The sequence below is a fragment of the Fusarium venenatum genome (assembly GCF_020744135.1).
Source record: "Fusarium venenatum strain MPI-CAGE-CH-0201 chromosome Unknown EDB82scaffold_4, whole genome shotgun sequence".
Lineage (NCBI taxonomy): Eukaryota > Fungi > Ascomycota > Sordariomycetes > Hypocreales > Nectriaceae > Fusarium > Fusarium venenatum.
Genome location: NW_027072132.1, coordinates 429,169 through 441,960, shown reverse-complemented (window position 1 = coordinate 441,960; position 12,792 = coordinate 429,169). Strand labels below are relative to the sequence as shown.

Sequence of the window (12,792 nt, the reverse complement as noted above, 5' to 3'; positions counted from 1 at the left end):
AACAATCCCGCAGCACACGATAGTTGGCAAACGAAGACGAAACATAAGATGGAGACGAAGTTTGAGCCAAATAACTTAACCAGAAATTTCGAAACTCAAAGTAGAGGCAGCTAGCTGATCCATACTTAGTTCTTAATGGCTACAAAAACTAGTTCCTCATTCGCGATTGATTACAACTTTTTCAAACCCAATTTCGTTTTTTAATCCTTTAGCTTTTACCCAGCCAGGCCTTCTCAACTTCTTCAAGGATCTCAAAGGTTAATCTATCCGCACACATTAAATTTTCAATAAATCTTCAAATCAAAGATTCTCTCAAGACTAGATTTTCCAACACACGCCTGCCTCACATGACAGCGTCTTGATCGTTGGAACCTCAAACCTAATATAAACAAGATTAGCGTCCATTTGTGTTTGTTATAGTAACACAGCAACAGAATACGAGCCCGTGAAATAAACTCTAGACGTAAGAGTTAACTTGACGAATATTAGAAAGCAAAGAATTTAACAACCTCAGCATTTTATTCTAGATCCTCTAGCTTTGAGATCACCATCACTGGAACTTGTAGCTGAGAGATATTCTGCCTAGTCTCGAAAAGTCTTTGTCCGTTTCATTCGTGTCACAAGCATGTATGCCAAAACTCTAATGGAAATAGAGTCTACAAATAAAAGAGGATGCACACATAATACCGTGAATAGGTTCAATGCAACACAAAGGCCATGTAGCGTAAGAATTTAGGACTTCAGATGTACCTCGCTTACGTTTGCAGCTTGGCGGGATCAAGTAGAGAAAGCAATGGCCATTCTTGATAGCAAAGTCCAGGACAAAATACCGCTCGAGAGACAAGAACAGCGCCGTTGCTTGGATTTTTTGTATTCTTAGTATAGATGGTAGTGATATTCTCGTTTTCCCACCGGCGCCAAAACCCTATTGACTGACTTCGAACCTTGCTAAGTTAATGCCATTCTAATGTCAAGTTATGGAAGTGAATCATAATCTATAATGAGATAGACCTTGAAGACTTATTGTTTATGCCTCTGATGCATCACTTAGGCAAAAGTTTATGAAGGACCGCAATCACCACGTCTCCCAAAGTCTAGCTCGGCATGAATATAAAAAGGCAGGGTCATCCCAGGATTTTCAAATTTCTTCTTTATCGATTCATCATCTGCTTTCGTCCATCCAATATTCGACTTCACTACTACACATCTTCAACCAAGATTTACATCACACCATCACCCAAACCCATCACCCAACCCTATCACCTAAAACCATCACCATGTGCTGTGGCTCAGATGCAAGCAAGACCAAGGCCAAGACCAAGCAGGTCAAAAGGAATCAAGCTGAAACCGCCCGCCTCAAGGCGATAGCTGAAACGTACAGGCCAGCAGCGTACAGCTGGAATTACAGACCTACGAAGGCTATGGAGAGGGAAAAGGACAAGGCAATCGGCAGGGAGCTCCGCAAGGGCATTGCAGAGGCCAAGGCTCGAGGCGAATGGTAGACAAACGGTATGTTATCTATCAGACTAGGCGTTGAGATTCAGTGACTAACATCTCTAGCGGAATAAAACAGCCGGCTTCTCAAATGCAAAGGTGAAAGACCTTCGGACCATCTTGATGCCCAGTCTTTCTTGCACAATGCTAGTTGTTGTTGGGCAAGGCGAAAGGTTTATGCATTTCTCGTCCACAATTTGTTGGAAGGTCCTCAAGGACAGGAAGGGAAATATGTTATGTTTCTCCTTTATGTTGGAATTACTACATCAATTTCTTTAAGGTGGAAGGGTCTGGCTGTCTTGGTAGTTTTTGAGAAAGGGTTCTCAAATCCTTGATAGATAATAACAACCCTAACATTTACGTCTCTTCGTGCGGCTTCGTGATTACATTTTGCCAAAGGCTGTTTACATAATATGTTAACGTATCTTTTCTAGCCTTGCTGGATGGTTCATCCGAAGTGACAGTGATCAAGGCAGTCCTCAATCTCCCTGCTTTCACCATGAATTCAACTGTTTTGAAGTACCCGCGTCAGGTTAAGTGATAAGAATACCCATTAAGCTCGCTGAATCACAGCGCACCCAACCACTTCGTCCTCTACCCCACCCCTCTAGACCGAGAGCAATCATACATAGTGATCTAGCAAGCTTTCCACAAGTCCAATAATAATCGTAATAGCTTCCGAGACCTGCAGCCCCCTGGATGACATGTGCGCTTTATTTCTCTCAGGTTCCAAATGGAGAAATCTTTGGCTTGACAAAGGGAAAGACAGCGGATATACGGAACACACGTTCTTTATTGGGGCGATCCGACTGCATATCTGAATAGCACGATTCTATTAAATAGCATGTTTGATCCTTGCCGGGCAGCATCTTTTGCCACCGAAGAAAGCCCTGAGGGAGTTCATGGCAACATTCCTTACATCGAGCATTTGCTCAACCCTGTCGGAAAACATTGCACAGATACATATCGCAACGCTGGCGACATCTGGACAGAGGTTGGGGCCATTCAGGAAGCTAGAGCTAGTCACATAGAAGAATGGTTTGCCATGTTCCCTAAGTAGAAGGGCAAGTAATATACTACACATATCAATTTAAAACTGGTTAGGTTAATGATCTCCATTAATAACACACATCTATCAAATTTTAGTTCCAGTTCCACTTGGTCAGCAGCCATTTAGTACTTCGTACAACTGCAATTATACACATAAAATTACTATCTAAAGAAGCCAGATCCCTGGAGACCGCAAGGCAGAATATACATCGCTATGTAAGTTGTCTCAGTGAACAAATAACATAGCTATAGTTATGTCAACTAAACACTCATGTTCACTACTAAATACACAAGATGACTTTCCATTGTTAATATCCAAAACTCACTCTGCTTCCTAGTTACTAAGCTCGATAGTAACATCATCAATGCCGAGAGCAAGAGTAACCCTCTGGCCGTTAGTACAGCGAAGTTTCAAGCTGAGTGAAATGTCACTGCCTAGTGGCGTAAAGTCAATACCGAAAGGCTGGTACGAATTCAGGTTGTTAAAGTCCAATCGCCACTGGGTAATCAGTGCATTTCCCTGCTGTGCCTGAATGAAGCAGATGGTAGCAGCATTAGCGACGGGCTGTGGGGTGCTAAAGATAGTAGCATATAGGGTCAAATGGTGTTGACGGCCGGTGTCGAGTCCGCTGACGGTCTGGGTGGCCTGTTGCTGTCCGAGGGCAAAGTCGTTGTCGACAGTGAATTCACTTTGTTTGGTTAGTGCGGTCTTGAAAAGATGATTCTGACAACTTACAGGTACTGATTACCGGTGTGTGGGAATCCTGGGCTGTTCTTGATTGAGCTGCTTTGCAAAGCCCAGGCGGTGTTTGGATCCTGTTCGAAGCCACTGTTTTTGACAAAGTTGGTGGGACCAGCGGCTGCAGCGGTCGTGGTCGTGGCAGCTTCGGTGGTGGTAGTTACAATCTCGACAGAAGTGGTAGTCTCTGCCGTGGTAGTATCAGCAGCACTGGTGGTCTCGGCAGCGGTAGTCTCGGCTGTAGTAGTTGCGATTCCAGCAGAAGTAGTCTCGGCGACAGTGGTTGTGACTTCAGTAGAAGTAGCGTCGGCCGTGGTAGTCGCAATTTCTGAAATCGTAGTATCGGTTGGGACCAAAGCGGTGGAGTCTGAAGTTATCGTTTCGGATATTTCGATGGTTGTATCCAACGCAGTAGTCTCCACAGCACTAGTAGTCTCGTAGGTCGTGGAAGCTTCCAAGGTAGTAGCCGTGTCGGTGATAAAAGTTTCAACACTGACAGCCGTGGTAGATGCTTCGGACGTAGTCGGCTTATCAGGACGACACGCAGGACGAGCATTGGCTGCTGGAAGCAGCGCAGCACTTAGAACAGTGGCAAGTGAAATAAAACGCATCGTGAAAATTAACGAGAGTAACGAGTAACGTTATGATAAGCGAGTGTATGAGCAACAAAGACGGAAGTGGAGGAAACACCTTTCCATGGACGACGGATAGCCTTTATTCGTGGCAATGCTTTATAAATTGATTTAAAATTAATGCTGTTTATAAAAACGATAGTCTCAAGAAGCTAGTTAGGATCATACTGATTCGAGCTTAGTTCCAGGAAAACAAGAGCTGTAGTTGGCTGTAAAAGTGGCATGCGAACTAGATTCAGCAGTCCCATGTTGGCTATCAGGGGTATATGGGTCGCTAAGTGCCGACTCAAGCAATGTGATAGGTCAACTAATATGATCTACGATTTAACGGCAGGCAGTCTAGCTAGGGTATTTATTGATCTAATATTTACTTCTTCGCTCAGTAACTTATGACTCTCAATTAATTCGATGATACATGATTGTCTTTTGTATTGCATCTTGTGTCATGTCGTGAACTGCGTGGTAAATCATGATTAACTACAGTATGTGTTAATATGCAAGTACCTCACCTTGCAGGGTTACCAAGTTCTGCCTTACGGCTCTTGGACGGTGGCCGTGATGAAAACAATCTTGTTCCCTTCAAATACCCAATTGTGATTCAATCCTTGTTTTCAGTTATTTGTATCTTTCTAATGTCCTTGTATACTTTATCCGCTGCAGCATTAGCCGTTGGGCTTGTAAGCGCCGGGGCTAAGCTTACATTACTCTTATGTTCCTTCACAAGGTATCCAAATCGTCGAACACTGAATGCAAATATTCCTCAGTCTCCTTCAGACTTACATAAGCCAAGTTGGTTTTCTGAAGCTTCGCACCCAGGTGCTCACAAATATCTGACTGATGATCTTCACATCTACACCTCATGTCACCCCATTCACGACTTGAACGTGTGCAGAGCCAGATCCAATATTTCATCTTTTCCGGCGTCTTCACAAACTGCGGAAACATGATTTGTGTCACACCGGGGTGTAAAGTAGAGTTGTCGTCAAGTCTTGTCGATGAGTTTGTTTGCTCTTCAAAGATGCACCACATTACCTTGGCAAGACTGTAGTTTTCGAATGTCTGTCTTTGCAAGTCGGATGATCTAGCGAAAGGCAGCATGTAGCCTGCCGTTGGGTTGGAGTAGAAGATACTTGGTGACATAGAACAAGGATTGACGCGACTGTGCTCCCATGTATCATGAATTGCTTCATTTATTCTTCCAAGGCGCGGATGAAGCCACCGTTCGGGTCCTCCAAATTGCTCCAGGTCTACCAAAATGATGTCGTTATTGTCTGATAACACGATGTTCTCCAATCTCAGCTCAGGATAGAAACTGCCGCCAGGGCAGTGAATGTGTTGGAGAGCTTGTAATATCTGTCGAATCCACTTGAGCTTGTCTTTAATGGTGATCGGGGGATATTGTGAGGGATACGATAGCCTATCGAGAAGTGTGCCTCCAGAGTGAAAGTCTAGTATAAACCCACAAACGACTGACTCTTCGACTCCCTGTATTTCCCTGGTCACGATATATCGAGGTTTCCCTATCACGTTGGGATGGTGTGGCATCCGAAGAAGTTCCCTTAACTCATGGTACATCCGAGATATCACAGAAACAGCTCCCTTGAAAACCACGAGGGGCTCATTCGGAGTCGTAACAAGGGACACGGAATCATGCAGTCTTCTCACTGTTTGTATCTGTTGGATATCAAGAACTGGTGGAAGATCTAGCGAATAAGAGGCCCATAGGCTAGACAGACGATGCAGAGTCAAATATCGTTCTTGCAACGCCAGATTGGGTGCAAGCCACATCGCCGCTCCTTTTTCTGGGACTGATATGGACGATATGTGAATCGTAGAGCCGATTGTGATTCTCTTCAAGAGTTGTCGAAAGGTTCTTGAATTGCTCCAGTTGGTCAGTCGCGCTGCAATGATTTCTAGCATATTGTCGCGGGCGCTTGTAGCCTCAGGCTGATCGTGGGTCTTCCACGCCTGCGATAGAGCTCGGGATTCGCTGTCATCATCCAGTATGCAAAACAAATGAAGAGGAGGGAAATCTAAGCCTTCATGAGTTTTTGGGACAATTAATATGTTGTTCGAACCATCATCTGAGATTCCCTGTATGCTCCACGTCAACGGCAGCGCGGGGTCGTACATGTTGGAAGACATCCCGGGGGTGTGAGTTTAGTTGATGCGGTGAGAAACAGTGGAAGTGAAACTTTTATTCCGCTGTAGTCACTGTACAAGGACGCTGTCGGGGGGGAAGCACGCCCTGTTATACTTGTGGCTGCATGGCAAAGCTACCTTGTCTGTCTTGGAAAGAATTAGCTGACGTCAGAAAATCCGAGGCTTTCCAATTGAACAGTATTTGTACCTGATTTGATCTGATATGGCTTTGCTCCTTTCACGTTCTCTCCGATGAGACAAACACCTGTCATTCAATTTAGCTCATACACCACACTATATTACTATTGACCCTTTACACAACATTTTTCCATCAACGTCAAGATGGAAAGCGAAACTGCGACAGCCGAAATACTCGCAGGTCTGGAGTCTCATTTCTCTAGCATCTGCAAGGTAGGTGGCGCGCCCGGCTTATCACTGTCTGTCATCACACACGGGAAAGAAGTTTACGCCAAACATTTTGGCTTTCGCGATGTCAACGCCGAGAAGGCCCCAAATGGCTCTACAACTTACTTCGTCGGCTCTTTGACCAAGGCCATGACAGCAGCTACAGCAGGGATACTTGTCGAAGAGGGAAAGATTGAGTGGCCTACCCGCATTGCATCCATTCTCCCGGAACTTGAAGATGCCTTCAACGGTCGCGGCTCTCAGATTACCATCGCCGACCTTTTGTCGCATCGCACCGGAGTCGCCAGAGGTGATGGTCTGTGGTTGCAGCGCGCGGGAAACATTCTTCTCGACAAGTCGACAGGCATACAGACTTGGACGTCTCAGCCTCTTGTTCGCGACTTTAGATCCGAATACCTCTACAGTAACTACGGGTTTGACATGGTCGGCAGAGCCATTGAGAAAATAGAGGGGAAGAGCCTGGGGGCCTGTTTCAAGGAGAAACTCTTCGATCCATTGAAAATGACGCGAACATCGGCTTATGACCTTCCAAACAATGATAATGAAGCCAAGGCCTATTTCCCTCTTCAGGATGGCTCCCCGTTCGAGGTGCCGATTCCAACCATCTCGGAGAAAACTCTCATGGCAGCAGCCGGATCCGTCCGAAGCTGCACAGACGATCTCGTCAAGTTCTACAGCAACTTCATGCACGCGGCCAACGATCAGTTTGCCAATAACACCACTTCGACGTCAGGATCTCCGTTCAAGCAGCTAAAGCACATTCTTCGTCCTCACAGCCAGTTGACCCTAGTGTCTCTTCGTGAACAGTCGTATGCCCTGGGTTGGGGTCGGGCAGAGCTACCAGCTGTCCTTGGAGCGTTCAATTACAATAAACATCTACTTCCTGCCATGCCTCAGATTGGTGAAGGAGGCCCGAACCGTCTCGCAATCTACCATGGAGGTAGCATGCAGGGATTCACTTCGTGTGTTTACCTTCTACCTGAGACAGAGACAGCCATCATCACTTTACAAAACTCGACTGGGCTCTGTGATGCTTGCGACTGGATTCCTCAGTTGATTCTCCACGAACTGTCTGGACCTGGACGCAAACTGATTGATTTCAAGGAACTGGCTACCAAGGCTGCTAAGACAGGCACAGAGCTGGCGGATAGAATCAACGATAAGCTGGAGAAGGGACGAGAAAAAGACACCAAGCCACTGGAACTCAAAGCATATACAGGCAGATATTGGAATCAGCTTCATAACTTTCACATTGACGTCAGCGTCGACGACGATGGAGATCTACGGATGACGTTCCAAAGCATGGGAGATGAATCGTATAAGCTCAGACACTACCACCACAACTCGTTCGTTTGGAACGTGTCGCATGATGAGACAGCGAAGCAAGGACGTTTCCAGACACGTCCTTGGGTGTCTTACCTGATTGAATTCGAGTGCGGGGAAGGAAATGCGGCTGATGGCTTGCGATGGAAATACGACGTCGAGCTTGAATCACCCGCCTTGTTTTCTCTCGAGGTAGGCTCTCGCTGAAGGATGTCGAGTGCAGCGCTGCGGTGATGGTGCGTGTCACAGCTGGCACTAGTGCAAGTATGTATCTTTCTAATTGAGACATTAAATTTTGAGGCCTCCGAGCGGTTGAAATGTGTGACCTTGTCCAATCAATCCAAGTGCATGATGAGCCCAATTCATACATAGGGACAATGTGTTAAGGTATGGCAGGCATACTGCGTTAAACGTGTCTTATCTCAGCCGCATTTCAAGCCTAAGTCTCGTGCACAAGATACCTCATCTTCAGATAACAAGGTGAGACTACCTTTCGCCCAATCCCCAACCCCCACCACACACAATATGAAATGGCACGGTAGCCCCCACTTCTAGGCCCGTAAGGGTTACAGGCAATCCTACGAAATGTAGCACGTGCGTGAATAACAAGGCTCGGAATCTCTTTCGGGTTCTTTGCATAAGCGAAAAAGACGGCGCTTAAGTTAGAATTCCCCTACCACTACATTTCAAGCCATCTTTCTTGGCCTCTAACTTTTCCGTGGTTGCCTTGATGACTTGTAGTCAACGTGATGAGATGTAAAGACGAGCTACCATTGAGAAAGATTAGATATTTACCCTCGTGCCTAAATAGAATGCCTTGAACATGATTAGATTAATCTTGTACTTCGTCGCTCAACATTCCAACTGATGCTGTCATGCCACCAGACTGCGAACCTGAAGGTGACGCCGATCTTTACGGTTTAGGCGTTCGGATAGCATCGTACATATCATGGTTCACCACTGTTGTTGCATATCACAAATGGCCAGACAAAACAGTAAGTCCTGTTACTCTAGACAGCCATGTAACCTCAGAGTCCTTGTTGGTACTCACACAGTGTCTAGATCGACTCGCTCATGGTCAACTGCATTCTGCAGTTCTCATTGCTAGTCGCCACGATATACAAGATTGCTGCCCATACTGCCCATACAGGCGAGGTGTTTCTCATGACCTTTTTCGGAGCAGGAGGAGGATTCGCCATCATGATCGAGACGCTGATAGAAAAGAAAACATCAGGATTTGGGTCGACTAAATTCGCTGAGTTTCTTCGAGCCCTCCTGCTACTTGCTTACGGTGTACTCAGTGTATGGTTCTGGTACCGCGGTCGTGATGTACTGGTAGGTTTCTTAACTCCAGTCGACGTAGATATCGGATGATATCAAGATCTTTCTAACAAACGATAAACAGCTACTGTCTTCATGTAATTGGCGCGTCTTTTTCTTTTCATCCACATCCATGTTTGGGTGGTTTCTTAGAATGAGCCAAGTGCTGTCTGCAGTTGTCTTGGCTGCGCATGCCTTTCGTCTTGCATTCATGATGCTCGGTGTTTGGGTTAATCGTCGCGAGATCAAACATTGGCTCCTGGTCGAAAGTACATCTCCTGCGGTTCCTGTTCCGCGATGGAGAAACAACTGGGTGTTGATGATCATTCAATTGGTATGTCTCGGAATATTTGTTGTCATAATCGAGCTTTTTCTTAGGTGGAACTCAATTAGCAACGTAAACTCTGTAGGATCGGCAGGACAGATTATACCACTGGTAACGGCACTCTCAGGCTTTGGAACGGTATGTCTCAGCAAAACTGGTAGGGGCGTGATGTGAGCCGAATATTTTTTGTCAATTTGTATTCAAGTCTTCCACTGGTTGTCTCTTATCTTGTGGCCTCAAACCGACTTATCGGAAGGCCAGTCAATTGACTCAGTTGAAGACATGGCTTCCCAAAACCCATCAATGATGTACTTGTCCAGTTTTCCAACATTCTTAATCAAAGAGAAATCTCTCCTCATCGCTTCTTCCTTTCTAGTACCATTCAAAATACACAGCCTGCCATCCCAACAAGACAGAAGAAGGCAGTACAGAGCCTCTGGCTCGCTCATCCCTCTCTCATGTGCCAGCCAACGTACCAGCGGCGACTCCAACAACGTCATATTACCTTTCAAAACGGCGTAAGCTTGGTAGACAACATCGCGCTTCCGACAATACTCCAGCAATGAGATGTCGAATCCGTGAGCGGGGCGGAAGTCATTCTGCACAATCACGGGCTTGATGGTTGCGCGTTCGTAAAGCTGGCTAAATGTGGGCAAAGACACATTGCATATGCCAAGATAAGAAACTCGGCTGGGAACATGGGCCTCCATGGCCGCCCAATACGCCATTGTCTCGTCTATGGTCTCGAGCGGGGAATGCAGCAAGAGGGCATCAAGTGGCTGCTGACCCGCATCTCCGCGGCCCAGATGAGCAAGGGTTTGATTGAGGCTTTTCTCGACCTGCACCAAGGGCGAATCATTGTCTTCGAATGGTTTGGGAAAATCCTTGTATCCCCTCGCGTCAGTGAACTTAGATTGGAGGAAGATTCTCCGCTCCGGCGCATCCTCCTCAGGATGCAATGTCAGCCAAGTACTGAGTGCTTTGCCTACCAGAGCCTCATTGTAATTCTGACTCTGGGGTGCTGTGTCAATAGCACGGAAGCCTGCATGTAGAGCCTCCAATACATTGTCCGCAGTCTTCTCCCACTTCCATGCTGTGCCGTAAATGAAGTGTGGGATAGGTGTCTTTCCTGGCAAAAGGATCGGCGCTAGAGGTACCATGGCTAGTGGCTTTAGTGATTGGGGATAGGGAGGTAATTGACGTCCTCAACAGAGGTTCTTGGGTTAAACCTATCCCTTTTGTAGTTCAATGAAGCAAAACACGTTACATGTGCACCCTTTCATATCCTCGATGTGCGGATAAGCTGCAAGATGCGGGGATGGCAATGGTCTTCTGACACACCTTTGTGAGTTCCATGCAACAATACTTTCAGAGCCTCAAAAGGTGTTGTCATGGGTCTTTTCGCGTGTGATTGTTGTTGACATGAATACAGAATCCTGTACAAATATGATCTCTGCGTCCCTCAGGCTTTGTGTTCCTTAGGTCAACATCATACAACGTCATTGAAAAAAGGTACGATACTGGCGGAGGAGACATATGAACATTCTTACTAACCGACTACAGTTTATTCACGATAAAAACATGTCTTCAAGCAACAGCAAGGAGACTGTCGCCTCTCTGCCCCAGGACCTTCAAGGTGCTGCGCCGGATCTGACCGACGGTCGCGAACAGCCTTGGAAGAAATTCCTCGCCGCAGAGAACGAGTGCAACAATCGTCCATGGACTGGATGGCAGCCAACTGAAGACAAACCTTTTGAGAAGCCGTGGCTCAGGTGGAGTGTTGAGTTTGGAGTTGACAACTTTCGACACATGACTGGTTCTTAAGATGGAAGCAATCGTTTATGTCACTCGTTTTCAAACCTGGTTGTTGAAATTTACGATAGTATCAAATTGAATCGACTGCAGAGCAAATTGCACTTTATTTGTGGGAATGAATATTCTCCAATTGTTACTAAAACCCAAGCCATAAAGATCTACTATCAATACTCGACAATAAACCTAATCTCAATGCTTTCTCGAATCGTCTTGACGTCGGGGTCTGGAATGATAGCAGTATGTATACAGCCTGGTCAGATCAGTTAGCAATAGCTCTATATATGTAGCCGGGACCAACTCACAGCATGCTTTGTCCTCCTCACTATCCCATGACTTGAGAATAAGTAGGTCATCGATATCTTGCTCCTCCATGTAGTACCACCGATGAGAAGGGTTGTGCTTCACGTGGTAAACTTCCATAACCCGATGCGGAAAGACGGAGTCTACAGCGACAAGGTCATCTCGAAGGACGGTTTGGTAGTCACAAACTGCAAGAGGTGAACCTCGGACTGGTCCCTTGATGGGCACCCAGATGCTGTTGATATCAATTTACATTACATCATGCTGGTGTTGTAAAGTAGGCCTTACTTGATCAACTCCCATCGCTTGGGCATTTCTTTCTTTTTCTCGGCCATCAACTGCTGAACTCTCCATTTACAGTTGGGAATGGAATGATCTGTAGACATGTGAGAGAACATGTTCAACTAGATGATTGATAAAGTACATACCAACGTGGGCATACAAGGATGCCTGTAGAAACTGGGGATCGCCGACTTTCCTCGTCTACATGGCATTAGTTTACAGTCCTTGTAGGCGAGTGATATTTGATCATAGCTTGCATTTGCGTCATATGGTGTCACTTCTGTAGCCCCCAGATAATCTCTCAAGAATTCGGATATCTCTCTCATGTAAGGGTGGTCGGGGCTCTGAACGTCGTGTCCAGGTGTTTCTTTTGGTTTGTAAGGGACATAGGCAAATCCGTTTTTGTCCAGATCAAACTCTGACTCCCTGCCGCGGACGTTTGCTATTTCCATGATGTGCTCGTCAACTTCTGTATTTGTGAAATTGGCCCCTTTTGCGAGAAAGGGAACGAGCGACACGTAAGGCTTTTCCTTGCTGAAGAGCTCATCGTCAGGCTTCATGTACGCAATGGCGGCTTGTACAGTTTGTGGCTTCTCCATCGTCAGAGGTTTCAATTGTTTTAGTTTATTATTCGGCAACACATCAGAACACTCTAACCAGCTCTTTATAGGGCGTTATCAGCTTTCATTCACAGAATCATATGCCATCAATTCTACGGCAAGGTTATTCTCCTCCACTTAGACTTGTTTCTTCCGTATTGGTTGCCGCATGAATGAGCAGCGTTGGGCGGTTTGGTACCATGTGCGAGCCGAAACCGTACAGGCAGGGTACCTTCCATGCAACCACACCCAACCTCGAAATTTCCCCTCTTTTGATGCCATGTAGACATGGGTAGGAACAGGCTCTGGCTCTGGAAAACGAAACTGGCTGACTCTATCCGCGTA

At 46.2% G+C, this 12,792-nt stretch overlaps 7 protein-coding genes across 7 annotated transcripts; 3 read left to right on the top strand and 4 right to left on the bottom strand.

The window, feature by feature from the left end:
* Positions 1-1,228: 1,228 nt before the first annotated feature.
* On the top strand, positions 1,229-2,554 carry EDB82DRAFT_560783 (uncharacterized protein; the record flags this gene model as incomplete). The annotated part of the gene is made up of 2 exons (XM_025736837.2): positions 1,229-1,498; positions 2,320-2,554. Exons 1-2 carry the CDS (start codon positions 1,278-1,280, stop codon positions 2,552-2,554), a joined length of 456 nt encoding a protein of 151 aa, XP_025591757.2. The 5' UTR covers positions 1,229-1,277.
* A 324-nt stretch (positions 2,555-2,878) lies between these two features.
* On the bottom strand, positions 2,879-3,945 carry EDB82DRAFT_560781 (uncharacterized protein; the record flags this gene model as incomplete). Its single annotated transcript, XM_025736836.2, has 2 exons — positions 3,281-3,945; positions 2,879-3,233 (listed from the first exon to the last, which is right to left on the bottom strand). Exons 1-2 carry the CDS (start codon positions 3,892-3,894, stop codon positions 2,879-2,881), a joined length of 969 nt encoding a protein of 322 aa, XP_025591756.1. The 5' UTR covers positions 3,895-3,945.
* Positions 3,946-4,277: 332 nt separating this feature from the next.
* EDB82DRAFT_511206 (uncharacterized protein) lies at positions 4,278-6,124 on the bottom strand. Its single transcript, XM_025736835.2, has one exon. It carries the CDS (start codon positions 6,058-6,060, stop codon positions 4,633-4,635), a length of 1,428 nt encoding a protein of 475 aa, XP_025591755.2. The 5' UTR covers positions 6,061-6,124; the 3' UTR covers positions 4,278-4,632.
* Positions 6,125-6,243: 119 nt separating this feature from the next.
* On the top strand, positions 6,244-8,166 carry EDB82DRAFT_511204 (beta-lactamase/transpeptidase-like protein). The gene has a single exon (XM_025736834.2). The coding sequence runs from the start codon at positions 6,400-6,402 to the stop codon at positions 8,011-8,013; it is 1,614 nt and encodes a 537-aa protein (XP_025591754.1). The 5' UTR covers positions 6,244-6,399; the 3' UTR covers positions 8,014-8,166.
* A 355-nt stretch (positions 8,167-8,521) lies between these two features.
* EDB82DRAFT_286664 (uncharacterized protein) lies at positions 8,522-9,650 on the top strand. Its single transcript, XM_025736833.2, has 4 exons — positions 8,522-8,801; positions 8,869-9,141; positions 9,212-9,460; positions 9,520-9,650. The coding sequence occupies exons 1-4, from the start codon at positions 8,682-8,684 to the stop codon at positions 9,610-9,612; spliced, it is 735 nt and encodes a 244-aa protein (XP_025591753.2). The 5' UTR covers positions 8,522-8,681; the 3' UTR covers positions 9,613-9,650.
* On the bottom strand, positions 9,600-10,799 carry EDB82DRAFT_286425 (NADP-dependent oxidoreductase domain-containing protein). Its single transcript, XM_025736831.2, has one exon. The coding sequence runs from the start codon at positions 10,609-10,611 to the stop codon at positions 9,688-9,690; it is 924 nt and encodes a 307-aa protein (XP_025591752.1). The 5' UTR covers positions 10,612-10,799; the 3' UTR covers positions 9,600-9,687.
* Positions 10,800-11,383: 584 nt separating this feature from the next.
* EDB82DRAFT_511194 (uncharacterized protein) lies at positions 11,384-12,557 on the bottom strand. Its single transcript, XM_065608885.1, has 5 exons — positions 12,106-12,557; positions 11,995-12,049; positions 11,855-11,942; positions 11,569-11,801; positions 11,384-11,516 (listed from the first exon to the last, which is right to left on the bottom strand). Exons 1-5 carry the CDS (start codon positions 12,445-12,447, stop codon positions 11,431-11,433), a joined length of 804 nt encoding a protein of 267 aa, XP_065463104.1. The 5' UTR covers positions 12,448-12,557; the 3' UTR covers positions 11,384-11,430.
* Between the last annotated feature and the right edge of the window lie 235 nt (positions 12,558-12,792).

What these genes read in the sequence shown, in the direction of transcription:
- EDB82DRAFT_511194 (XM_065608885.1), bottom strand. Translation starts at nt 12,447, where the DNA reads ATGGAGAAGCCACAAACTGTACAAGCCGCCATTGCGTACATGAAGCCT. An exon ending in TGACACCATATGACGCAAAT is followed by an intron (nt 12,050 to 12,105) that starts GCAAGCTATGAT and finishes AATGCCATGTAG; the next exon opens with ACGAGGAAAGTCGGCGATCC. An exon ending in ATCCTTGTATGCCCACGTTG is followed by an intron (nt 11,943 to 11,994) that starts GTATGTACTTTA and finishes ACATGTCTACAG; the next exon opens with ATCATTCCATTCCCAACTGT.
- EDB82DRAFT_286425 (XM_025736831.2), bottom strand. Translation starts at nt 10,611, where the DNA reads ATGGTACCTCTAGCGCCGATCCTTTTGCCAGGAAAGACACCTATCCCA.
- EDB82DRAFT_286664 (XM_025736833.2), top strand. Translation starts at nt 8,682, where the DNA reads ATGCCACCAGACTGCGAACCTGAAGGTGACGCCGATCTTTACGGTTTA. An exon ending in ACCGCGGTCGTGATGTACTG is followed by an intron (nt 9,142 to 9,211) that starts GTAGGTTTCTTA and finishes AACGATAAACAG; the next exon opens with CTACTGTCTTCATGTAATTG. An exon ending in TGTTGATGATCATTCAATTG is followed by an intron (nt 9,461 to 9,519) that starts GTATGTCTCGGA and finishes GAACTCAATTAG; the next exon opens with CAACGTAAACTCTGTAGGAT.
- EDB82DRAFT_511204 (XM_025736834.2), top strand. Translation starts at nt 6,400, where the DNA reads ATGGAAAGCGAAACTGCGACAGCCGAAATACTCGCAGGTCTGGAGTCT.
- EDB82DRAFT_511206 (XM_025736835.2), bottom strand. Translation starts at nt 6,060, where the DNA reads ATGTCTTCCAACATGTACGACCCCGCGCTGCCGTTGACGTGGAGCATA.